Raw genomic sequence first — 27,324 nt, 5'->3', positions numbered from 1 at the left:
CAGCAACCTGGGTCGGAGTAGTGTTGCGGAACAAACGTGTTATTTACTTAAATAGCACGAGAATTCTGGATCAATCTGAAAAATCTCTATCCCTTCCACACAATACTCCTTTCCCCTGCCGAGTGAGTCACGTCTACCCCGAAAGGGAAATGGCTTAATGGTGTAATAATAATAATAAAAAAAAAGCACCCGATGAATAGAAAATGTTAAATATTTTTCATCGTAATTGTGTATGAAAATTAACAATTGCAGGAAGGAAGTGATGAATCATTTGAAAATACTCGTTTTACCCCGAGGTCGAAAAATTCACCTGCTTTAGCTCGGAGAGGAATGGCAGTAAAAGTCTAAACATTGGTTGATGAACTAATATTGTATAGGCTGACAAATTATAAAAATCTGAAGAAAATCGGGAGACATGACTTTTAAGATTAGGGCAGTTTAAAAATATTGCCCAATATATTGAATAACCAACTATGAAATAATCTCACTGAATTACTTTGTATCACGGAGAAAAATGAGGATTTTAGACCAAGTTTTGCGCACCGAAAATTTTTATACGAATCCCTGACATCCATGATTTTGTTCTGAAATCCTAGGCTAAGATCTGGTAGTTTTGGAATTGGGATCAACAATTAGTATTTCGAGCTCTTCCTGCTTCCTTCCGAGACAGCCCTAAACTGCCCCAGGCCCATATAAGCGCCACCGTAAGTATGCGCACACTACTTCTGTGCGGAGGGCCAGAAACTTTAATAACCTTGTCTCTTCTAGCAAAATTCATCCCGGATCTGACACGTTTTTTCCTATTTAATAATCTTTTTTTTAAGTTGAGTGTATTTTAACTTCTAAAGTCAATGGTGTAGATTTTTATAAAGAATTTGTGTAAAATTTTCTTTAAAACGTGGTATTATGTAAAGTAATATACGTGGGCATTCCATTTCTTAAGAGCGCACTACCCATACCTGCGTAAATCTATAATAATCACCACACTGTATTATAGCTATACTGAGACATTGGGGATAGAATGCGGTACAATTTGGTACGCAGAACATTTTTCAATTAAATTATTGAAATGTTATTACGTCAAAACCAAATAAAGCTTTTAGCCAACAGATTTGAAGAAAAATATTTGACAAGGTTCACGACGGTTATAAACATTTCTACAAAACATATCTCCTTTATATAGTTTTTGTTAAATTAAAAATTAAAAATCAGAATATCTCTAAACGTGTATGCTTAGGTTTGGGGGAACTTCTTCCGTGTATTTTACAGAAGCTACAACCCCTTTAATGTTTTAGTTAATGCTTCAACAATTCTTACTTTCCGCCCCAGTCATTCGGTATTTCCATATAAAAAAACTGCAGCGCTTATATTTCGTAGTAATGGTTACAGATGCTCACAGTCGAATGTGCACTATAAAAAGTAATTATGTACTCTTGTACTTCTGGAATTCATTTAATCTCGATTCAAGGATTACTGATCTCAGTAGTTACTTGCCGAAAAAATGGTTCAATCGCTACTTTAGTATACAGATATATATTTTCGAGAAAATTCTTTTTACTATTGTTCACGATCAAATGAATTTCACTACTAGTCTTGTTTCAATGATTTCTGATTTCAATCATTAGATTTCTACAAAAAAGTTTATATCTCTGTTTTAATATTGTAGACGCATATTACTGGAGCCCCTACAATGAGGTTCTATCATAATTTTCTCGAAAAAATATCTGTATATTACAGCATATTATTGTAGGGCCACCAACAATATGCATGATCTACGATGTTAAAACAGAAATATAAACTATTTTTCGGAAATCTAATGATTGAGATCGGAAATCATTGACGACGTCGTTGACCTGAAGTTAAAGTACGCCACGCCTCCAACTGTCAAGCTCAGAAAATTAGGTTCAAAGTTTAACCATAATATACTCTATAAAAACGTTGTCAAATGTCGAAATAAGTTTATCGGTCAAAAATAATGCATGATCAAGAACATATTAGCACCAATTTTAATACTATTATGAACATAAATTAGATGATGTAGAAAATTGTTTTTGAACATGGCATCATATGAGATTAAAAAATTCATTTTTTCTCATAATTACAGTACGCGATGTATACAAAATATTTATAAATGAACTGTTAATAATGAAATTCTTAAGTAAAAAGTCGAACACAATGATAGTTAACATTATTCTGTCGTATTACATACCTGCAATTAGATGAGTTATTCGCAAATTATTGACTTTTGAGTAATAATCCTTTGGTTACTTTTAAGGTTAAATATATTTTTGAACATTTTTCTTTTTCATATTAAATTTAGATTATGCATATAAAATGTGAACTACGAAGTCGGCTTTTTCACTTATAGCAATGTAAAAAAAGACATGGCGTAATATAATTCTCACTTTTAATTAACGTCACTATTTCAATTAACAATTGTAACGGCAGAAGCCGTTTCTAAATTTTTCTAAACTGTAACAGAAATTTCAGGAACGGTAACTGCATGAAACTCCAGTCACATGTATCACAGAATTATGTTGCAGTTTAGGAATTTTCAGTTACAGTAACTGAAAATTCGTAGAGGTTAAAAAAATTTTGTTGGTTCATTATTTTTATTTAAAAAATGAAGTCTATATTTGTCCTAAGAATAAAAATAGGAAGAAAATATAACTGAAGTTAAGACTAATCACTTCTTATGTATCTAAGTTCTATGTACACTGCTGAAAAAAATTGTATAGCTGCTAAGAAAAGAGGAAAAGGAGCTGCAATGACTGCACCTAAAATATGCAGTTAAAGCAATTGTCCTTGTAATCGGTACCATTACTAGTGCAATATGCCACGGCACTTGCGAGATGGATGCTGAGAGCTGTCATCCTTGGGTCGTTCCATGTCTTCAAGACATTCGAGGATTTCGCTAGCCTGTCATTGTGCTTTTGTCGTACCCTGAGGCCACCTTTATCCCGGTCGCGAGATGTAGCCATATGCGTGAATTATCGCGGTTCTACTTAGAAACTGTATCATTTTCATAGATGGCAGTTGCTCCCAGTGGGACCCTGCGGTTATTTTGCACTTCATTTTTGTATTGCTATTTTGCTATTTTCTTACCATTCTATAACGGTTTTTATAATAGCACATTGTGCATCGAAGGCGTAAAGAAGGCAAAATAGCCTTCTTTACGCCATTGATACACACTATACTGTTTGTCCTACCCTCCTTCAAAACAAGCATCTGAAGCAGATAAAGAAAGTTTGATGTTCTTGAAAATTTTAAATTATAAGTGAAAGGAAGAAATAACAAACTTAGCAAAAGGGATACTGAGGCGTCCAGCGATGCAATTTTTTTTAATGGTAAATATAATTTTGAAGTGATAAATTCATATAGCACGGTGTGAACTCGCAAAACTGGGTACCGGTGACGCTTCCTCTTCTCTCTCATTCGCTTCTCCACTGACTGACTCTTTCAATCCCTCTCGATCTCTCTTTCGCTTCTTCTACCTCTCTCCCTGTGGCCACCCACTCACCCTCTAACTCTTTCGCTCTCTCCATCCTTCGCTCTCACACTTACACTGAGGCACTGAAAGCATTAGCAGTATATTTTAAATTGACACTACTGTTACTGTTCAGGTGGCTGAAATCGCGTTTCAGCACTCCATAACTCTCGGAATGAGCCAAAATTCAGTCTTCAAATTCTACATTCCCCTGGATTCCCAGATGTGCAACTACGTTCAGAGGAATAAATTTGAGACTGAAAATTCTCTCAAATGCTCATTACGAGAACAATGAAACTTGAGCTGCAACAAATTAAACACCAGCGTTTTTCTGTGAGCAGGGCGAGAGCGGTTGCGGCATTTTATATATATGCCAATTATAAACGAGTCAGGCGGTCCTCACTGATTACGTTTCGATCCCCCCTAAATCAGTCCAAGGCTTTGAAGGCAACCCTCGACACTGGACTGTGAAAGAGAGAGTTCGGTGTATTTCGAGTTGGAAGATCCAATAATTACATGAAATGTTTAATAACTTTATTGTGAATCGTTAATATTTTCGCGAGCTAGGTTTTTAACTTCAAACGTCAGAATTTCAATCATTTAATTTTGTAACTTTTTTATTTTGAAAGACATTTCTGAACTTTAGAAAGCGTAAATCACAATTTGATAAATATTTATTTCAAACAAATTGAATTAAAATTTTATAACTTTAAGTGACTCAAGTATTTGTGCAATTCATTTGCTTAAGAAAAATTCTTAATTTATTTGGAAAGTTCATTTTGGAAATTTGATCTGAGACTAATTCAAAATGAACTTCAAAGAGCTATCTTCAGTCGAGAATTGATTTTCTTCTATTTCTATACTTATTTTAATATATTTTCCTATCTGTGACGCTGACCACAAACTGGAGCAGACTCTGCTACGGATTAAGGTAAGAAATGTAATCTTCAGTTTAAATGAAAAGAAATCTTTCTCCTAAGATGCTGAGTTTCTGAACGAGTATACAAAATTTTTATATTACAAAATTGTCATTCTAAATTAAAGTATTGCTTACTTTTAAACGATTGATTTCATGGTGTAATTAATCTAAATATTTTTTTAACTGATTTTTTTAAATTTATATTTATTACATTGAAATTATTTTTATTATTAACCCTAGAACGATCCACGTAGCTGGCTCATCCTCTAACCGTCCAACGGAATTGTACTTTACCCCAAACTTGTACCGTGGCAAAATGCTTTCTATTTGTAGTATAACAATTTTAAGGTAGGGCATTTTGTTCGTTTTTTAATGTAGAAAACAATGATAATAATAATATTCAGTTAATAATTCGATTAATGTTAAATAATTTATTAAAAATGAAAAAAGATCTAAGAATTCCGCAAAATTGACGTTTTTAATGAAAAATAACGTAGTTCCTCAATAATATGACCGATTTAAAAAGAAGAAACGGATTTCAAAAAAATAATAGTCACACTTTAAGGGCATATAAAGCACTTTTGCTTTTTCTTGAAAAAACGCAATTATTTGAACATCAGATTTAGAGAAAATTAGATGAATCGGACAAATGGCAACATTTTAAAAAAATACTAGTAAAATTGATTATTAAAATTCAGATTTATTATAAATAATCCAAAATGTTGATAAATACTTAAAAATAAAGAAATACTACTTACAATATGGCTATTCATTCTACAGCGGAGTAATTAGAGCACAGGGCCGTCCTGTGCTCTAATCCCGAAGTCTCCAATTTTTCTAAAATGAGACTCCCCGCGTGAGTTATACATTTTCTTATTACCCTGGAAAAAACCTGAAACTTAAGAATCTCAATTCTGTAGCAACCCTCGTGTAAAGAATTGACATAGATTGTCCTAAAATGAGAAGGAAGTAGCAAAATAGCAGTCCCAAAATTCAGTTTAGAATTTGAGCAAACATATTTTAGAAATTCAAAATGCCTCCACAGAAATTGCATGCTATTTATATCAATAATGCAACTTTATTGAAAGCATTCTATTCGATACGAGAATCGACTAGAATGATTTTAAGAAAGTTTCAGATATAACGAGCATACAATTTCTGTATATAATTTTAAAAAAGGTGGCCACAGGGTACGACAAAATCACAACGACAGGCTGGCGAAATCCTCAAGTGTCTTGAGGACATGGAGCGATCCAAGGATGACAGCTTTCAGCATTTATCTTGCCAATACCTTGGCATATTTTTGGTACGCCGGTATGGCGTGAAGATTACAAACCAGTGATAGTTTCGCTCCTCCGAGAGAACCGATCACAAGGACAACTAATCTAACAGAATATTTTGGGTACAGTCGTTGCAACTCCTTTTTAAGGACTTCATACCCCACCTCCTTTTCACTTTTTTTGCAGTGATGTTAGCGGCTGGAGCCGAAAATACGCTCACGAATATAGTTCGTTTCTCGAAGTCTTGGAGAACAATGTCAAGCCTCGAGTGTGCAATAAAGACTGATGCCCAAAAATCGTAGCTCCACGAAAGGCCATAGATGGATAAACATGATTGGTCTGCCCTGGCAGATGTTTGCTTCATATTTGAGTGGTAAGTTTATTCCCGAGATATTGAGTTTTTGAACGAGTGTAAACAAGTTTTTATCTAAAAAAAATTGTTGATGTATTTCAAAAAATGTGTGGAGTAGTTCAAAAACTAATCATTATATTTTGAGGGCGGTTTGAGTGTCTGAATGACAGCTCTTGTTTCTTAGAGGTGAAGCAGAACCAAAAGCAGAGCCGAACAGATCAAATGACGTATTCCCTAAGAGGGCTGGTGTGAATGTGTAATCTCTAGTTAGTGCCGATCAGAATTCGATACAAAAAAGACGTGCTTTCCAAATTGCTCTTTAAATAAAGCACAAACTTATGTTAAATTATATGCCGTAGTTTTATTTCCATAACCTAATTTCCTATAGGTTATGGGCCCAGAATACACGTTAATTTACCTGTGTCTTATGTGTGAATTCTGTACCTGATAAACTGTGTTTAAAGTGATAAAACTGTTAACTACAAATGGAAAACTTGAAAGTTGAAAGAAGTATTAAAGCTTTTGACGGTGAGAGGTACAGTGTGTGGAAATTTAGATTACGCGCATTGTTAAGTGAACTGGATGTGCTCAAAGTGATCGACGATGCAACTCTGGATAAACAAAGTAATGAGTGGAAGAAAGCTGATCGAGTTGCGAAAAGTGTGATAATTGAATATTTATCGGACTCTTTCGTCGGTCTTGCAAAATCAGAAAGCACTGCGAAGAAAATCTTTCAAAGTTTAGATATTATATATGAACGAAAAAGTCTCTCCACTCAATTGGCTCTTCGAAAGAAATTGCTTGGACTAAAATTACATGGTGAAGCACCTTTAATCAAGCATTTTTAAACTTTCGATGACTTAATAACTGAACTACTTAGTGCCGGTGCGAAATTAGAAGAAATTGACAAAGTTTCACATTTGCTGTTAACGCTTCCATCATACTATGATGGTGTGATGACTACAATAGAAACCTCGCCAGAAGATAATTTAACTCTCGCTTTTGTCAAATCCAGACTTTTGGATCTAAAAGTGAAGATTTTGAGTGAATGCAAAGACACCAGTGCAAAAAGACTACAAACGGAAAGTATAAATGTCGAATCACTAAAATCACAGAAAAATCTACAAAAAGGACAAAATAAAGGACGATTCTTTAAGAGTAAATTTCAGAAAAAACCTTTGAACTTGACATGTCACCATTGTGGTGGAAAAGAACACTTCAAGAATGACTGTTACCACTGTAAGAGATGACTACAATACGAAAGACAAAGAACAGTTCAAGCTGTTCAAATATCTCAACCAACGACTTCAAATACAGCCAATACTTCCGGTTTCGTCTTCATGACTGGAGATTATCACTAGGTAAATCTCTGAATAATTAAATAGTCGTTGATTTAAAAATTATATTAAATAATTTGAACTCTAATGTGTAAGTACTCAGTACTGAAAGAGATACTTATAATTTGTGGCATCAGCGGTTGAGTCATATTGGAAAAAGTATATGACAGATTTAAAAGATATTGAACTGTTTTTGGGAATTAGAGTTAATAGATGAGAAATATAATGTTCCTTTTCGAAATCTTGTTGGATGTTTAATGTATATGATGCTATGTAAGTGACCTGAACTAAGCACTGCTGTTAATACTTTGAGTAGATATTTGACAAAAAGTAATATAGAATTATGGAAATGTCTAGAAAGGGTGCTTAGGTGTCTCAAAGGTTCAATAAATATTAAATGGACTTATATGCAATTATAATGATCTTCTGATTGGTTATGTTGATTCTGATTGGGGTGAAAATGGCGAGAAGGATAGAAAAAGTACAACGGGGTATTCATTTATGTCATTCGAGCGTTGTACAATATGCTGGTGTACAAAAAGACAATTATCAATAGCAGCTTTATCTACTGAGGCAGAATATATGGCTCTTTTAAAGCTGTAAGAGGAGCAATGTGGCTTAAGCCTTTAGCAACTAGTATAAATGTAAACATTGAAAAACCAATAATAATTTATGAAGACAATATTGGTTGCATAGGCATTGCTAATAATCCGACTTGTCATAAAAGATCAAAGCATATTGATATTAAATATCATTTCTCGAGAGAACAAGTTGAGAAGAATATAATAGAATTACATTACATTTCTGCAGGTAATCAACTGGCAGATATTCTTACTAAACTATTGCCTGCAGTCAAATTCCTGGAATTTAGAAATGAAATGGGTTTGGAGTAAAAATAAAAATTACTGCGATTGTAATTTGTGTATATATTGTAAATAGTGTTTTTTTTTCAATCTCTTAGCAACGAATGCTGGGCCACATGTATACTCTCAGGAAGTACTTGGAAGGTGCGCCTTGTCTTGTCTTACTTGATTTTATACTAAATATACAATCAGGAAAGGCATTATCTTGTTAAGATGTCATTAACTGAAGTTGTTTGTATATAATCGATTTATTTTTTGAGGAGGCGTGTTGGTTTATTTCAAAGAATGTGTGGAGTAATTAAAAAACTAAGCATTATATTTTGAGGGCAATTTGAGTGGCTGAATGACGGTTCTTGTTTTTTAGAAGTGAAGCAGAACCAAAGGCAGGGCCGAACAGGTCAAACGTCGTCTCCCTACGAGGGCTGGTCTCAATGTGCAATCTCTAGTTAGTTCCGATCAGAATTCGATACAAGAAAGACGTGTTTTCCAAAGTACTCTTTGAATAAAGCACGAACTTACGTTAAACTATACGGCGTAGTTTTATTACCATAACCTAATTGCCTATAAAAAGTTAGCCAGTTTCGAGTAAAATGTCCAAAAATTATTAAGTCAATTTCACAGGTTTTGAAATTCGGTTTTAGGTAGCGACTGAAAATAGAATATTCAATTATTCAGAAAAATCAAAATCTACCCTGAGATATGGAGAAGCTGAGCGGTAGTAAAAAAAATGTTTGATATAAAAAAAGGAATCTGTTCCAAGAAAATAAAAATGTAGTGTGATGATACATCACATTGAAATATAGACGTTTTTTCGGTAATAGAATAATAAAATTTTTTTTTTGAATAAACGATAACAATTTAAAGAAATATTGATGCGCAAGGGAAAAAATTATTACCACGATAAAATTTTAACTGAAATTTAAATAAAATTTTATTGCCATATTAAAAAATAATAATTAGAAAAATCTGTAAAGTGTATTGCATTTTTTAAGAATTTTGTATGCAAAAAAAAGTTCATGTCCTCCGAAATTTTGACGAAGTAAAATTGAAAGTTTCATAATATATCACTTCATTCTCCTCGACAATAAACATAGCCAAAAAATGTTTCCTTTTTTTACGTAGCACAATTTAATCAAGCCCCCCCCCCCTCTTTTATACTAGACAATCACGATTTAAATACTTTATTAATTTGACTATGAAATTTCCAGTTCTTTAATAGTTATTATCGAAATCTTACCCAATTAGGCAGAGCATTAGTGCAAAGAGATGAGTTTTTGTAGAAGGATCCGATTCGACCCGAGTGGAAATACTAGCATGGCAGTAAGGGCAAGTCATTGGTTGTGAACTTGGTCCAAATGCATTGACACGTGTTCCAATAATCACAACATTTGGTTCTGAAATAAATATTAAATTTAAGAAATATTTTTACTTTATGAATTTTTATTTTGCTGTATTTTCTTTATTTTACTTAAAATAAATTGACGCTTAACAAACGATATGCTATATTTGTATTGCTCCAGGAATTTCAAAAAATTGTTTTAATGTTTTTTACTACAAAAAACAGGTTAGGAAAACATGATCATTATGATGAAACAAAATTTATGAATTTGTTTTATTAGGTTCAAAGTTAAAATAAATTGTTTACAAATTACTGTTACTATTACTATACTATTACTAGTATATCCATTAACGCGTTATTTCCAAAAACTGCAGTAAATAAACAGACCGTATGTCTTTCGTACATATTGGAATTTTGCATAAATTATACACTTTATTGTCTCATAAAGATAACACAAACTCTATTACTCTAAAAAAAGAATGAATCACACACTTACGAAGAGGTGGATTTGCGTCGGCATATGATGGTGGGGGAGCAAAACCAGATGACGGAGGGGGAGCAAAACCAGGTGGTGGTGGTGATCCTGACTTGTTCATTTTGAAGTCTACAAAAAAATTAGCAATAACTGTATAAAACAAAAGTGTCAACCAATTTAATCATTTTTTGTGAAATATTATATTCAAATAATATTCTAATGATGGATCTGTTGCAAAAGGTATCAGCTTGCAGTTGAAAGGAAATCGAAACTGTTTTCATTAAAGTGGGGTATAATCTTCCACATAATAATAAATTCATGACTGGTGTTGAAGGGAAATTCAGGATTTTTACTCTTCGTTCATATTGAATAAAATATGTTACTGAATAACATTTCTGATACTTCAAATATAAAATTTGAAAGATACTTTTTTTTTGAACATTTATAATTTTTAATATGTATTATTGTCAATTGTATTTTTTTGCAATATATTCGAACTTGCCAGATTTTTGTGCAAGATTTGATATCTTAAAAAAGTCAGCAGAAACGGAACTGGTTTGACCGGTTTTCGCCTCTCGCTAGAAACTCTCGGCACCTTAACCAAATAAAAAATAAATAAATGAAGAGTCATTTTGCGAATTACTTCCGGGACTCAATAAATTGGATAATTAATCTTTGACCCTCAAACTCGAGAGAATTTTATTTAAAAATTATATCTTTCTTTTCAAACATCGTTACAAGTTACATACAATTAATAACAATCTTTCAACTGGAATTAATTAAAAAATTATAAGTTTTATTTGATTAAAACGTAATCTAATCAGCTGGAAACAAGCAATTCCATCATTTGCGACTGCATTTGCGAAATTTTTTCCTGTAGCAAGAAATGTCACAAAGTCATGATTGGTTTGACAGCCAGTTCTTGATAATTATGCAATACAAATATCATTTACAAAATATGTCTTCTACGCGTTTAAAAATAAAAAGATTTTATATTTTTGTGTTTTATTTTATAATCTGGCAATTATTGAATGGCTAGCTTTTAGTATCACATGACAAACATGTGTGACTAAATAATAATTGTAATGATAAGACGATAACGATGCTTCGAACGTTACATTTTCCAACTGGGTTAAACGTACATATATGTGAGTACTCGAAAAACACTGTTGCCAGAGATACAAAGGAACAAAGCCATAAATAAAACAAATGAATCACGTTTTACAAACACGACTTTCTAAACCATTGACTTCTTTCACAAACAGTTTAATATTCTGATTTTTTAAATCAAGAAAAATTCCTACGAAAAAAAACTTTAATTTTATTATTATAAAACATTTTACTTTTTCATTATCGCTAAGGAGAAATATTTTGTATCTGAAGTATGAAATTAACAGAGAATCGGTCTCGGCCGGGTCCAGAAACCTTTTTTTTTATTTTCACCTTTTATGAAATTTTTATTTTCTTATCCTACATTTGTTGAATAGGTGAGCAAATAAATAAAATTTGGGATACATTTATTTCGATCCAAATTAGCCAGAAAAACTAAGACTCTAAGATTAATTCAATATTTAGTTTTTAGAAATATTTATCTTGTTTTAGATTTTGAAGCAATGTTTCATTTATCATGTGTGACATTCTATTTTCAGTATTCATTGATGCAGTCATAAATTCGGATAGCAATTGTACAAATGATGACTCATTACATCCTCAAGATCATTTTTATTTCAAAATCGGATCAAAACGTTGGAAAGAGTTGAAAACTACGTTCAATACTGTTCATATTGTAGAAATTTTCAATATGATTGTCAATCGATTTCCGGATTTTGATAAAGACGTTATTATCTCTTGCGATTCGCTGAGAAATATTTTTTAATTGTTTTATCAAAAGGGGAAATATAAAAAATTACATAAATTGTTTTGCTTATTACAAACAGAAACTCAGACTGATACAAGAATACAATCCCTTTTAGAAATTAAAAATAAGCTTCCTATAATTTTCAAATTATAAAATTCAAATGAAGTATAATGTAAATTATAAATCACTTAAAAGCACTAAATTGCATTTGCAAATTCATTATAAGATTCCATTTTCAAAATATCCAAACCCTAATTCTGAAAAGTACTTAGATGAGACTAATTGTACATTTAATTTATAAGTATACGCAGAGTTTAAAAACATTTGCAGAATCTTATTTTATTGAAAAATTACAAACTTCAATTTTAAAATTAAAAGAAATCCCATTATATAACTACTTATTAAGAAAATTCGTTAAATTAATTAAATTCTTTACATTCACAGTTTAAAAACTTGAAAACTATTTAGTGTATTTCATAAAAATTAAGGACTCCTGCCAAATGGACGCATGGCCTGGAATGGGGAATTACAATTTTTAACAGCACTTTTTTTAAACCTATAAATAAAAAGTTTTTACACTTAAAAACCCTTACATTAGAATATTTTTGTCAAGATTATTAAATGTCTTAAATAACCAATTTTGAAAAAGGTTTTGCTCTAGGAAGATTCAGTAATTTCGTAAGGCTTTTAAAAGGCCGGGGGGGGGGGGGGCAACGAAATCCTACGTTTATGTTAAAATTACACACTTTCTAAAAAAAAAACCTTACGAATGGGGGAAGGAGTCTAACATTAAAAAAATAACCCTTACATAAGTAATTAAATATTTTAAGTTCTGACGTCAGTTCCCTTATCAAGAATGAAAATAAGAAAATCCTATACAATTGAAAATTTTTACAATAATATTGAAAAAACATCCAATTCCATAGTGTCTTAATTTTATCAGTCGAACTTAAAAATTTCTAAGTATTAAACTTATAAATGCCCAAAGTTCAAAATATTCAAATTGAACAGCTTTAAACTTTGCAAATGCTTTGTATCAGAAATATAAAAGCTAGGAGTAAAACTTTTTAAATGTAAATTTTTTTAACTCTTGACATTTCAAAACTGCTTTTATATAAGAACTAATATTTTCAATTATGTATTTTTCATAGTTCGGGTTCATTAATATTTAAATTGGGATATTTATTTAATATAAAGTTTCAAAAATAATAATTCTTTCAAAAAATTGAATTTTTTATTCTCAGAAAGCTATAAATTAATTTTAGAAATTAGGATCGATTCTTCGAATAATTTAAAATTATTAAATACTTAGTCAATATACATCAACACAATGCGGAGAGAACCCGAATATGAGATATTCTCGTAATATGAGATAGCGGAATTTCAGCTAAACTAAGAGGCCCACTATGTTGGTTTTATTATTAACTTGCAGCCCTTAAAGAAAAAGTAATTTCGTGGTAAAGGCAATTTTTCATTGTGCTTCTAATGATTATGAGCGAACTTTTTGTGAAATCGGTGATGGTCGAGTTCTTGGAATGGAAGTTTTGAAACCCTATTTATTATGCATTAAATAAGTATTTAGCAGTCAAGTCTGCCTGAATGGATAGGAGTTGAATAACTAAGTAGGAAAATATCGATAGTGTTCAAGTTTTCCATTCTACAGGTCCAGGGTAGTAACCCAGGTGCGAATTGACCGTCGGACCACGGTCGGACCAACCGTCGGATGGTCGGTCCAACTTTGTGCGTTCCTATTTTTGGTTAAGAATTTTTAATGGTTCTATCAAAATGAAGTAGGTTATGTGCATCCAATGTTACGAGCATACGTGACGTGGGCGGACAGGCCATCTCTTGACCACTGTCGGGCCGACTGCAGTTTCACGGTCTTTTTGTAACAATCAACCAGAGTTTAGCCAACAGTCTGCTCATACTCGAGCCAATGTTTGCCAGATCATCGGGTGCATCAAGGTGACTTATGTCAATCCGACTGCTCTATCCAGATTCAGACCGACCGCATTATTGTGGTCGTAATGACCAATCTGCCAAAATTGATCCTATTTTCGTACCATACTTGGGCCAGAATTGGGCTGACGGTCGGCTTTTCGCACGCCGCCGACGTCCGTCGCCAACATCGGTCCGACCATTGCAGCTTGAAAACATCTTAGTCGGCCCAACTCTGGTTACCGTAGATCAGTTACCGTAGCAGGGCCGACTTTCGGCCGATGGTCAAGCTCTGGCATCCGACCGAATTTCGCACCTGGGAAGTGCGTAGTTGCACGGTAAGGTTCTCATAATCTGAGGTACCTGTAGTTCTCATAACACACTCTGGCTGCGCGGGGGCAACTGGTTACAGAAGGGTTTGTGACTACTGCAAAAACTAAATATATCTAAATAACAGTAAATTTATACTTCGGAAACATATAATAAAGTTTTTCATTCAAAATAATACTTTATTTTGTATTTTATTAGCGATTTCCGGGTGTATCTCATTTTATGAGAATAGTTTCACGAGTTTCGAAAAAGCACTTTTTTACAATTTTTTAAATATTTTCAGCAAAAAAAAATCGATAAAATTTTTCATTTAAGCAGCTTATGGTAAACTAAATTACCTTTAAAATGACCCATATTACTTTTAAATTCAGTTCATAGAATTCCGACAATCACACCAAACAGAGTTGATATCTCATATTTGGCTACTCTTCTCTTTATATTGTCATGTTGATTTGCCAGCAGACGTTTCAATCAATATTCCTTTTTATTTATAATTTTTTTTTATTCATTTATTACTTAATTGCTAGCACCTGGTATTCCCCACACTTGAGGAACTCCTGATGGAATAACCAGTACACATTAAGGAAAGATAGTTGTAATCAACTCTGAACTAATTCACAAGAATTTTTTTTATCAAAAGTTGAACATTTAAAAATAATTTTAAAGTAGAATTTTAAACAATTTATGATGACTGTTTATTATATTACACAGTCACAAAAAAGTATGCGGAGACAAACTATGCGACCTACATAGTGTTGTAGTATTGGTTGAGATTATTCGAAATCCAACTATTTTAAAATTTTCTGCTTACTAGTTTTTTTTTTTTATTTGATCTTGAATTTTTCTAAGTTGGCTACTTAGCACTTGGAATATTTGGTTAAGCTGTTGAGGTGACACTTTCGTAGCTTTCACGTTAACGAATATTTTCTAAAGTTTAGGTGGCGAAAAAGACTTTTGTAAAAGTTCAAGCAAATTATAATGTTTCAACATGTTTAACATTTTTCTCGTAAACGGCTAAACAAAAATCTCGTTTGTTTATAAACAATTCACTCAAAAAATGTCTGATTAAATTAACCAGAATTCTGTTTAAATATGCCCTTGCTATTTTTCCTGTTTAGAGTAACCAGAATTGTGGTTAAATTAACCAGAAATTCTGATTAAAACAATGAGAATTATGATTAATTTAACCAGAAAAAATAGTAAGGGCATATTTAACCAGAATTCTGATTGATATAACCAGAAATTTGTTTGAGTGTTTGAGATTTTTTCTACACATAAACATTTTTTTATTTCACACTGTTATACATTACTTTTAAGGAGAAACGCTGAAAGAAATACGATGTAATTATTAAAATAGACACTGATATTTGACTGTTATTAACTGTTACAAACAAATTTGTTTTGCGACCTAAACTTGAAACAATATGTTATAATTATCTATGATAAGAGTTGAATCGTATTTCTTCCAGCGTTTCTCTCCAAAATTAATGTAGAGACGTGAGATTCCAAAATTTGTATGAGGAGAAAAAATCTCAATTTGATTATAAACAACTGAGGTTTTTATTAACACATTCATTTTTGTAATTTCAGAAGCAATATTTCTATAATAGACGTTCATTCATAAATAAAAAATTTTACGTCACAGTTGTTAATATCTGTTCAACCGTTTACAAGAAAAATGTTGGTGATGTTTTTTTCGGCACCTTAACTTCAGAAACTATCTTTTAACATGAAATCTATTAAAAGATCAACTCAGTAGTTTAAAAAAACATTTGAAAATGCTAAGTGGCCAACTTGTAAAACTTCAACCTCGATTAACAAATGTGAAATAAAAAAAACCTGGTAAGCAGAAAATTCTAAAATTTTTGATTTCAACTAATCTGGAGCAATACTGCAACACTATGTAGATCGCTTTTTTGGTTCCACACACTTTTTTTATGGCTTTTTTTTATCAGATACTTTAAAAAGAATCGTAAATAAATTTTAAAAAATCAGTGATAAATTCACAAAGCTTTCATTTTAATTAAATAACAATATTGATTTTGAATATTTTTAGTCTCTGGAGCCACGACCTCGAAACTCAGCCAACAACGGATGTATGTAAAATAAGAATTTCTTTAGCTTTCAGGGTCAGACAGGCACGAAAAATGCAGACATTGTCTAACTCTGTATCCATGAACAACCATTGGGAATTCCATCTCAACTCAAACACTCAGAAAAATAATACAATTTTTGTAAACCATTTTTAAAGTTACACAAGAATCAAAGAATGGAAAGTTAAAAAAAAGGTCATTAATTTGATTCTAAATGAATGTAAAATAATACAATTTTTTTCAAATACCAATGATACCCCAAATATAATACCCCAAATAACTGAGAAAATGAAAAAAAAGTTTTAAAATGTTGTATTTTCTTGCATTTTAATATTATAAAATAAGTTTCACGAATTGAAAAAAAATCCAAATTGATGAATTAAAAATGTCGCTTAAATTTATTAAGTGAATATCAAACATTATTTCTTTTGCACCTTTAGTTTTCATTTGATTTCTTATTCTTTTCAAGGTCGGAAATTATCTTTTTACTTGAATCAAGTACACGCGGAATACACCTAGAAGTTTCGTTTCAAGATTTGCAGTCTGGATTTCTTCTACCTTCATTTTAAAATTTACACGTGGAAAAAAGAATATAAACTGACTATCGATACCAGCAAATTACTTCAATCGTTGAAAAAACATAACTGAAATAAACAATTTTATTTTCGAGACAGCTTCACACCTCATGATATGGATATTCCGTTTTTTAACATTTATGAAAATATTTCCTATAAATCACGGGATAATAATAGGGAGACCGAACATTCTGTAGGAATAAGCAGACGATTTTGCAAATAATTGTTTGTTATACAAGTCTTTATGTGTAAGTATATTACGCATCCTGTACTATTTTATCTTATTTGCTCATATTTATATCGATGCACATAGGGACCGAATCAGGAAAGACTGGCCAAAAGTATAAAATGGGCTAAATTATGTTACTCGGGGGTTGTTTGGGTCGCTGAATACGAATCCGATATAAAAAATTGAGAAAACAAAATGCCGGGACCAATATTGCTGACGAGCATGGTAAATAAATTAGGGATTGTTTTGGGGGGTTGTGGAATATTATTTTGGGGTTGGAAACATAATATGGGGGTTTGTAAGGGTGGCGCTTTTGACTATTTTTCATTTAAAAATTTTACAGCTATTTTGCATGGCGACATAAAAGTGATAGGGGTGAATGTCAAGGAGTTGTCGAATATTATTCATGGTTTGGGAACAAAACATAGAGTCTTTTGAAGATGACTTGTGCGACTATTTTCAAATAAAAAATGTCATGGCTGTTTTACATGGACAAACTTTGGAATTCTTTCATTAACTTGGATAAACTCGAATGACGTAAAATTTACAAGCGCTCGCTCAAGGGAAATTATAGGGCGTGCCCGCTGAAAGGTTAAAAAATGTACGGCTCTCTACCCATTATTTAAGCAAGTTCTTAGATTAGGTATGTTTCGCTTCAAATGATAAGGATGATAAATTTATTCTTTCAACATGATAGAAATCAATTTTTCAGACGATAAAAAACAAACATGATAAAAATGATTCTCTTGAATTTACTACAATTTACAACTCGTCGATTTAAATTTATTTACCGAAATGCATATGCATAGGCGAAAATTGAATCATTGTGATTCATGAGGAAAAGTGAAATTATTTTTTATTTTGAAAAATAAATTCTGAAAAGAAACTAAAATCATTTCAAATGATTTTCCAAAATTTTTATGGAAATTAATCATTTTTTATTTTAAGAAATAAGTTTTAAGAGAATATTGAGAATAATTTTTCAACATTTTAAAACACTTTCAAAACTGTCAAAAAAGAATCTGAAAGATTTTAAGGCAATGATTCAGCATTTTTAAAAATGTTTGGATAAATTAATATAATTTCAGAAGATATTCGCGAATATTATAAGTTCTTAAATGATAGAAAATATTTTAAAACTTAAAAAGATAGGCGAAACTTTATAAAATATTTTTTAATTTTTGCCAAACTGCTAAAAGACAAATTGAAGGGGCGGATGCAATAACCACCTTAGCGCTCTAACACGCGGAAAAGTCTTGTCCGCGGAGCAATTTGGAATATTCTTCAAATTTGATTTTTGACAGTCGATACTTGTAGAGAAGTTTATTGCGCATATTTTTTGTATGGCAATCAAATTTCTACGCTGTTTTGTTTTTATGTTATTTGAAGAAAACTAAATTTTTCGCTGAAATAAAATTCAATACCTTTTTTGTGTTCAACTTTAAAAAACATTTTAGAGCCGTGTAGTGAATTAAAAAAAAATATTTTCTTCGGCATCTTGGGTGCATACATACAAACGAAAATGTTGTGTGAGGAAGTTTAGAATTTTGAAAACTTCCAATGAGGAAAATGTTCCTTACGGATCAAAGAAGTTTTCCAAAAAGTTTTAGATCTTTAGTCATCAGGAGAAAAAGTGAGGACGATGTGAAAATTATGTACGGCGTGTTGCGTTCGATTCGAATCCAGAAATGTGAGGCGGCGGCACGACTGTAAACAAATGGATGGTTTTTCTCGTACGAACAAAGAATTTGAAAAATGTTATTTATCAACAAACTTTTCTGGTTAAAACTTTTCAAAAGTCAGTATTCTGTAAATGGCTTTAGAGGAAGCATCGTATCTATCGTTCTGAAGATATAAATACGTAAAAGATGGCGAAAAAAGCCAAAAATGAAGAAACATGAGTGCGAAATGTTGCAAAAGCTTGTAGAAATAAGGTTAGTTTATGTTTAGATGGTTAAGTTCAACTTTGTCAATGATAAAATCAAACAAGCAATATATAACAACAATGAACATGTCTGCGTAGTGAATTTTCACCGCCGCGCTATGTTTTCTCGATCCGAATCGAAGGCAGCACGCCGTACATAATTTTCACATCGTCCTCACTTTTTTCCCCTGATGACTAAAGATCTAAAACTTTTTGGAAAAACTTCTTTGATCCCTAAGGAACATTTTTCTCACTGGAAGTTTTCAAAATTCGAAACTTCCTCACACAATATTTTCGTTTGTATGTATGCATCCTAGATTCCGAAGAAAATATTTTTTTTAATTCACTACACGACCCTAAAATGTTTTTTAAAGTTCGTTATCACTCTGAAAGTCGTAGAGTATGTTCAAGAATGTTACGTAAAATTTTCAAGAAAAAATATTACTTTCCGACGAAGATCTGGCGAGTTAAACGCAAAAAGGTATTGAATTTAATTCGGTGAAAAATTTAGTTTTCCTTAAATAACATAAAAACTAAACGTAGAAATTTGATTGCCATACAAAAAAGATGCGAAATAAAATTCTCTATAAGTATCGACTGTCATAAATCAAATTTGAACAATCTTCCAAATTTACTCCGCGGACAATACTTCCACGCGTTTTCGAGCGCTAAGGTGGTTATTGCACCCGGCCTTTCAATTTTTCCTACTATTCTGTAAAATCCTGTACAATAAAAAAGTCTTCAAGCTTTCCTAGATTCTTTTTCGATAAATATCTTAAAGTTTTAACTGTAATAATGTGCACTTTTTATTTGAGTTATTTTCCGCTCACTTTTACCTAGGCATTTATTCTATTTTTCGATTTTTCTCACAATACACTATATTGCGTAATAAACCATAAAAGGTGGAAATCCCCGAAAATTCATTGGGTAAAACGACATATAGGGACTGTAGGATGGATATATGAGGTTCATACGAGATTCTAGAATATTGGCCTACAAGTTTTCCCCAAGCTTAAATGAGGGATTTAAAGTTTAAATCGCCTTAAATAATTATGGGTCGCCTAACAATGGCTACTTTAAATATTTGAATTTTTATACTTGGGTCAAATGACAGCTGTATGTATATTGTAAAAAATATTTAAATTTTTTTTTTAATTTGAGAAGAGTTGAAAATAAAATTTTGTAAAACGAATATTTCAAACTGATTTGGGCAGGATGAGCTACGGAACATAATATACTAAAAGTGTTTATAGTTCAACAAAACTGATCTGAATATTCTAAAAAAAAAGAATTTCAGGAATTTAAAAATTTTCAAAAACGAAATTTTGCAAATAAGTGTATAAAGTTGATTTCAGCATGAACCATAGAGAGTTATGCAAAAAGTAGAATTTTCAATAAGAGACACGAATTTTCAACCAAATAGTTAAATTGAAGACGAATTTTCAACAAAAACAACGAGTTTTCAACCAAAATGAATAATTTCAGCCTTATATTTTACGATTTTTTGCTGTAAGTCGAGAAATTAGGATTATTCAGAAAAAAACTACAATACAATTTTGGTTCAAAGTCTAACTTGCTTATTATTTCATTATTTTTATACACTATTTTTACATTCTCATTCCTGAGAGTGTGATATAATCGTCCAAATTTCCGATCTCTGGTTTTTAACGGATCTTTACGTTTCGGCACTCCCAGAGTCAGAAAATCATAAAATTTTGTCGGTGTCTGTCTATACGTCTGTCTTTATTTATGGTTTCCTGAATGTTGTATCCACGCTAACTTTTGAAGGATTTCTCCAATCAAGTCAACCTTTGATACATTTCTTAAGGTTTCCAAAACAAAGGTTAAGTTCGTTGAGCAGCTATTTCCAACCAAAATAAAAAAATTTAAAGCATTTTCAAAATTTGTAATTTTTTTTTTAATTTTAGAAATTTTTGTCAAAGTTTCTTATAGATGGGTAGAAGACTTGCAAATTATCCGAATAAAATTGTCATTTTCAATGCTTTTGTTACGTTTTTATTATAAAAAACATGCCCGCTGCGCGGGCACATTGTCATTCCGCGCTATGCAAACGGCGCTTCGCGCTAAGTTTCACCGCGCCTAAGGCCCGCGGGCACGCTCTAGCACTTCGCGCTCATTTTCGTACGTTTAATGCGTACTCTTTAACTAAATTTTTTCAAATATCATAAATATTATAATTTAAATCGAAAACTGTGATTTAAACTTCTGAGGAATTACAGCCATAAATTGTAACTGGCATTTTTATTCGATTTGTTTTTAAAAAAGGTTCTCAAAGCATCAACGGCTTTGACGATTACATTATCATTAAGAAACTCGCGCTCGATAATTTGGGCCCATTTAAAAAACTTCACCAAAATAATTTGTAAATCTTGTTTAAATCTACTGAAAAATACGCTTTAAACTTACGGATCTCTTAAGAACAAAAGCGGCATATTTTTGAAAATGATCCGACTTTTTGAACTTTCGTCTAATTAAGAAATTTCATGAGAATAGTTTCGTAAGACATATATTTTATATCTATTAGAAGTTTATATTGATATCTCTTAATCTATTAAAAATTTTTATTCCACTTTTTTTGAAAATTTTCAAAATGTTGAAAAGCATATAACTTTGAAGTTTTATCGAATTTAAAAATGGCATTAGGATAATTTGCGAGTCTTTTTCCCGCGTACCGGATTTTTTAAAACTGAGATAGTTTATAAATATAATCAAACAAACAAAAAACTGTTTACATTTTTGTTTATTAACCGAAAAAAGCGAAGTTTTAACAAAATATTAAAGTGGTGGGGGCCGAAAAATCCCATGTTCTGGAGACACTGAATCAGCGTTATGAGTTTATAACAATATTTCCTCATGGACTCTTAGCGAATGAAGATTCAGACGGCAAGTAAAAGGAATTTATATGCATTTTGTTGCTGTTATATGACGATAAAAAAATATGTTTACAAAATCAATTTTTATATTTATTCATGCGAATTAATTTTACGATAAAAATAATGCGATCTCAATGGTAAATATATAAAAAAACAATTAATTTTCTCTAAAAAGAAAAAAAAAACTGTACCCTTTTTTGACTTCGGATACCAAAACAAATTACCCGGAAGGTATAAAAGAGTTTCAAGTTAAATTTTCAACCAGCGTAAGGGTTGTAAATTAAACTTTTACAGTAAATTTTGTATCGTCGGATGTGTCAAATTTTACAAGAGATGCCCCTGTATCACACTTGTTAACACTTACTGTCAATTTTAATATAAAATTGAAATAGTTTACCATTTTCGATGCGAAGATTAAAAAACATATTACACAGGGAATATAAAAAAATTTTCAAATTAAATTCCCGAGTATCGGAAAAATGCAAAATTGATAAAAATCTGCCACGGCCACCTTTAATGCGTGTAAGATAATAAAGTCTCCAATTTGACACTTTTCAAATAATCGAAAATTTAATGCATTATTTTAGAATCCGAAGTCTGTAAACTATATACTTTTTATTTTATATTTAGTTTGATGTCAGGTCTTTTTTACCAGGGAAATGTATTAATAATTATGATGTTAATTTTTTTTTGTCTACACGATCTATAATAAATATTTTTTTAATATTGATTTAGAATCGTGAAATTTTTTATTTCATATTAAAATTGAAAAAAATAAAATAAAACTTTTGATCATCTGCAAAGTGTCAATCGGAAAAAAATGTCCAAGTTCAATTTTAACGAAGAATAAAAAAAAAGAGTCAAATTTGACAAAAATATAATTATTAATCATATTTTTACTGAAAATGTAACGATTTTATTTTTCGTCGAAACACTATCTTTGTGAGTTGAAAATTCGCCTTTTTAGAAGAAAATGATTCTTTATGTTTGTAATTTTAATTTCTCAATTAAGTGCATTATTGAAGCCTCTATTTTCATGGTTTTCATGATTCATTTTGAAAAATATTTGGTCCACATGAAAATATAATTCACAGAAATGGTGTATTTCGTGAAAATACAACTTGTTTGTTTTATAACATTTTTTGGTGAAATCATGATTGTTCGACAAAAAATGAAAATCACACATTTTACATAATTTTAGTCAAAAAATGAACTAGATCTTTAAAACTATGCATTTTTCGAGAAAAAATTGCATAAAAAATGGAGATTGCAATAAATTACATATTTGGTTTGTGACCAATTTTTTAATGTGTTTAACGGTTTAAGAGCGAAACTAGTTTTTCTGATTAAAACCTAAGGTTCCTTGTATTTTTTCCAATTTAGGACTGGACCCAGAAAAAACTTATGTCACACGACCCATTTCCAACATATCATGGGGGCGGGAAGGCATCCCAATGACTGGTCACAAAAATAACACACGACCCACTTTCCAGCGTCTCATGGGGGTGGACAGGCACCCCCGTGACTGGTCACAGAATTAGACTAAACCTTCCAAGAACTTTGTGTGTTCAGTATTTCTGCGATTTTCAATATTTAACGTCCATCCATCCTTCCAGGATTTTTTTCATACAATTTAAGTCGCACCGCTAAACATTTTGCAGTATATCTGTGATTTTTCATATTTATCGTCTATTTTGTCGAAAACCATCAGTCGTAGGGTAAAAACATATTCAACATAAAATTTGTATTTTCAAAGGATCTACAACTTTTGTTTGAAGCCTTTTTTAAAATAAATTTTCACTATATTCACTGATATAAACGTAAAGAAACATGATTTTTATGGGGTTTTCACTATCATATTCGTGATCAGCGCGTCAAAATACATAGGTATACGAAGTTTCGAATTAATCGGAGGTAAGCGCTTTTAGGAACTTTATCCATATAGATTGCAGCCTTCTAAATATTTATTAAAAAGCAAAATAAAGGATTCACCAAAAATATTTCCATGCAATTTTTATTTATTATGCTATACCATATAACTTCATACAAAAGCGAAATCGCTGAACTTGACAATTAGAAATGTTTACAAGCAGGTTTCAAAAGAAAAGTTTAAATGCTTTGTTTTTGGAGATTTTTTGGCACCTATTAGGAAAAAAATCTCAAGCTAATCCGCTGACATTCAGGAGAGTAGCTAATTAAAAAAAAAACCCTCGTCGGTTGAAAAGACCGACGAGAAAAATGTAAGATAAGTAAATTAGAATTGAGTGATAGGAATATTGAACAAAAACGTAACTTATAATAGGAAATTAATCACAAAAGAAAATCGAACAAAAATATTGCGACACAAGTGGCACTTTAACGCCGGCCACTGACAAAAATTCATAATATGTTCAAATGTCAGGAACTTCTCTGAGCCGCTATAAAAATTTGGACATTAAAAATTCTCCAAGAGATTTTTTTCAGTAAAGTTATATATTCAAGTTAAATATTGACTAAATTCAAATATTTTACCAGTGATGCGCAATTAAACTACGCCGCTTTCGCCGACTAGCATGTATATAATACTCACATATTTGTATATATCTACGCGAATTCCCTTTTAAAACTTAAAAAAATCTGTTTTAAACATAACCTTTGATAAAAAATTCGTTTTGATTATACATTTTTCTAAAATTTATTGTAGAACTTTTTTTATATAACGTACATTTTCAGTAATTTGACGTTAAAAATTGTAGATTTTTATTTTTAAAAAGGACACCCATTGAATAAATTGGTTATGGCACCATTCACTGACCTTCTCGAGTTTTCAAATTTAGGCACCTAAACACAAAGAAGAATCAACACAATTGTCCTTCTCACGAAAGTCTGTTCCTCACTGTTCACTTCTGCTCACTGGCGGCAGTCCAGATCATGATCTGATAAAGACATGGTCTAGCCACGCGTTTAATTTCTCCATCTTGGATAAGAAGGCGGCAAACATAAGGGATTTTAAAATGCAAATTGTAAGAATAAAAATTTCTTGTACTTTTCAGGTGTATAAATATTTGAATCCTTATGAAATGTATTATAATTATGTTGAATATCGTTAAAGGAAAATACGGATTAACTATAATTTTAGGTTATGTGTTTCATAACTTCTTTCTGCTGACAAAAAATGACGTATCTGTGTCAAATAAAATGAAATTGAAGTCAAGTGGGAAAGTTCTGACTAACGATAATTATATAATGCAATGCAGTTTGGACGCTGAACCGGGAAACCTGGAAAACCGGGAAATTAAAGTGAATTTATTTTTTGACCGCGAATGTTACAAAATTTGTATAATAAAACTACTGTCCAACTTTGATTTCAACCGTTTTTTTTTAATTTCCTAAATTGTGATTTTTATAGATTATTATACCATTTAGTTTAGAATACTTAATTCGAAAATCTGTCACTTTAAAAATTTTCCAGTTAAATTTTTTTATTTTTCAGCATACATTTTAATTTAAGAATTTCAAAACGTAGTTTTAGAGGTTAAAAAAATTAAAAATCACAAGTTTTTAAAATCGAAGATTTTTTTATAAAGAACTAGGTCGCCGTCGGACTTGGAAACCGAGAATTTTACGAATTTTCAGAAGAAAAATCTGCCCAAGCTATATTTTCACAGTTTTAAAAATAATTAAAGTGCAGTTTTGAGGATTTAAACAATTAAAAATTAAAAGTATTTGAAGCTGAAATTTTTTGATAAAAAACAGTTTTATTTTATCAACTGTAAATATTAAATAAATAAATTATTTTAAAAATGGATCTGTACTCATGATTTATTAATAATATATTTTTCATTCACAGTTTCAGGTATTCCTTTATATATTTTTTATATTAAATTTAATAAATAAATTTATTAATATATTACTTCAATTCATATTTTCAGCCATTAAAAAATGTAAACGTGCGTTTGACTACTTGCCACTTAAAAATAAATCCATAATAATATAGTCATAATTAAATGTTTTTATTAAATTAAAAATATTGTGAGTCTAAGTTATTAAATTTTTAACCCTTTTAATTTGAAATTTCTTAATGTAGAAAAAGAAGAAGTATTTAATATTTAGCAATATTTCACTGTTCATTTAAGACGAATAAATTTAAACCAAATATTGAAAAGAAAACAATTTGAAACTGAATTGTTTTACATAGAAAGCTTTGAATCTTTAGATTTTCAAAGAACTTTTGATTTTTTAGCATTACAATTTTAATTGTTTTATTTAAAAAGTGTTTAATTTATAAGTGAAATTGTTAAATTTTGACGTATAAATAACAATTGAACACTTATTATTTATACACAAAATTTTAGTAATTTTAAGAGATATGTCGAAGTTTTGAAAAGATTCAAAATCAATTACAAGCTTGGTATTATTTCAAGTAATTTAAACGAAGTATCTTAATTGATTTTCCTATAACAGTTCGCCGTACAGTCTTACGCGTCAAACTTAAACTGCGCGGTCAAACTAACAAAATGGTGGAATTAAGCGGTTGCGTTACTTGAACGAAGCAGGGCCCTCAAGTGGCTAGACCATGTATTTGTTAGATCATGATCCCGATGCCAATGTCAGCACCTTGCACTACTGCGCTTGCGTTAGGGCTGCGCACTGGTTGGTTGCACTTGGCGCGCGATTCATAATTACTTTGAAAAATAATTCTTGTAATTTGAATAAACAATTATTCAAATATACACAAGAATGTATACAAATCGTGTAACGGTTGATTTCAGGCAAGAAAAAAATGCACAACAAATATATTTTATAAATAACAGTTTATTTTCATTGACTCCAAAGACTGACTTTCATTTCATACAAAATTTTTTATAGATACATTTTTAAAATACCATATCATATTTCAGCAGCTTAATATGCAGAAGGTAATTGCAAAAAATAATAATGATAATATTTTAATTTTTCTACAAATAAATTTCGCTCTGAATATTGTTCTTTTCGATTGAGACGTGCCCTACAAACAAAGTCACACCATTTGTATACATTCTTGTGTATTTTTTAAAAATAATTATTTATTTAAATTACAAAAATGTTTTATTAAAGTAATTTTGAATTGCGCGCCAAGTGCGGTCTTGAGGACTTTCTGATGCAATCTGCCGATCTGCAATCGTGTGTAAGAGCCCTAAGGACTGTAGCAGGTCAAAGATATTGTTTATAATATCTTTGAGCAGATTCTGCAATATTGCAGGGTTGGTCATTTACGCGTAACTCGAGTATTTTCTACGTATATTACGTTGTTGGCGTAACATACGCCGAAACAGTAGAAGACTTCTGTAAGTTACGTTTTGAAGTTGGCCGACTTGCAAAATTAGTGCCATCAGTGTTGACAAGACATAACCACATTTTTGAAATATTATAATTATTAATAATTTTGTATAATGCGTTATAGTAATTGAAA

General features: G+C 31.0%; 1 protein-coding gene across 1 annotated transcript in view; it reads right to left on the bottom strand.

The window, feature by feature from the left end:
- Window positions 1–24,823, bottom strand: part of LOC117176921 (lipopolysaccharide-induced tumor necrosis factor-alpha factor homolog) — a 29,771-nt gene extending 4,948 nt beyond the window's left edge. The window contains exons 1-3 of the mRNA XM_033367317.1: window positions 24,688–24,823; window positions 10,074–10,181; window positions 9,476–9,632 (exon numbers count right to left, since the gene is read on the bottom strand). Coding sequence (XP_033223208.1) covers window positions 9,476–9,632; window positions 10,074–10,173 — 257 coding nt within the window. The 5' untranslated portion in view covers window positions 10,174–10,181; window positions 24,688–24,823. The remainder of the gene's footprint in view (window positions 1–9,475; window positions 9,633–10,073; window positions 10,182–24,687) is intronic.
- Window positions 24,824–27,324: the final 2,501 nt, after the last annotated feature.

Source organism: Belonocnema kinseyi, chromosome 7 (genome assembly GCF_010883055.1).
Source record: "Belonocnema kinseyi isolate 2016_QV_RU_SX_M_011 chromosome 7, B_treatae_v1, whole genome shotgun sequence".
NCBI lineage: Eukaryota > Metazoa > Arthropoda > Insecta > Hymenoptera > Cynipidae > Belonocnema > Belonocnema kinseyi.
The sequence above is the reverse complement of the archived record's forward strand: the minus strand, read 5'-3'. Positions and strand labels throughout refer to the sequence as shown.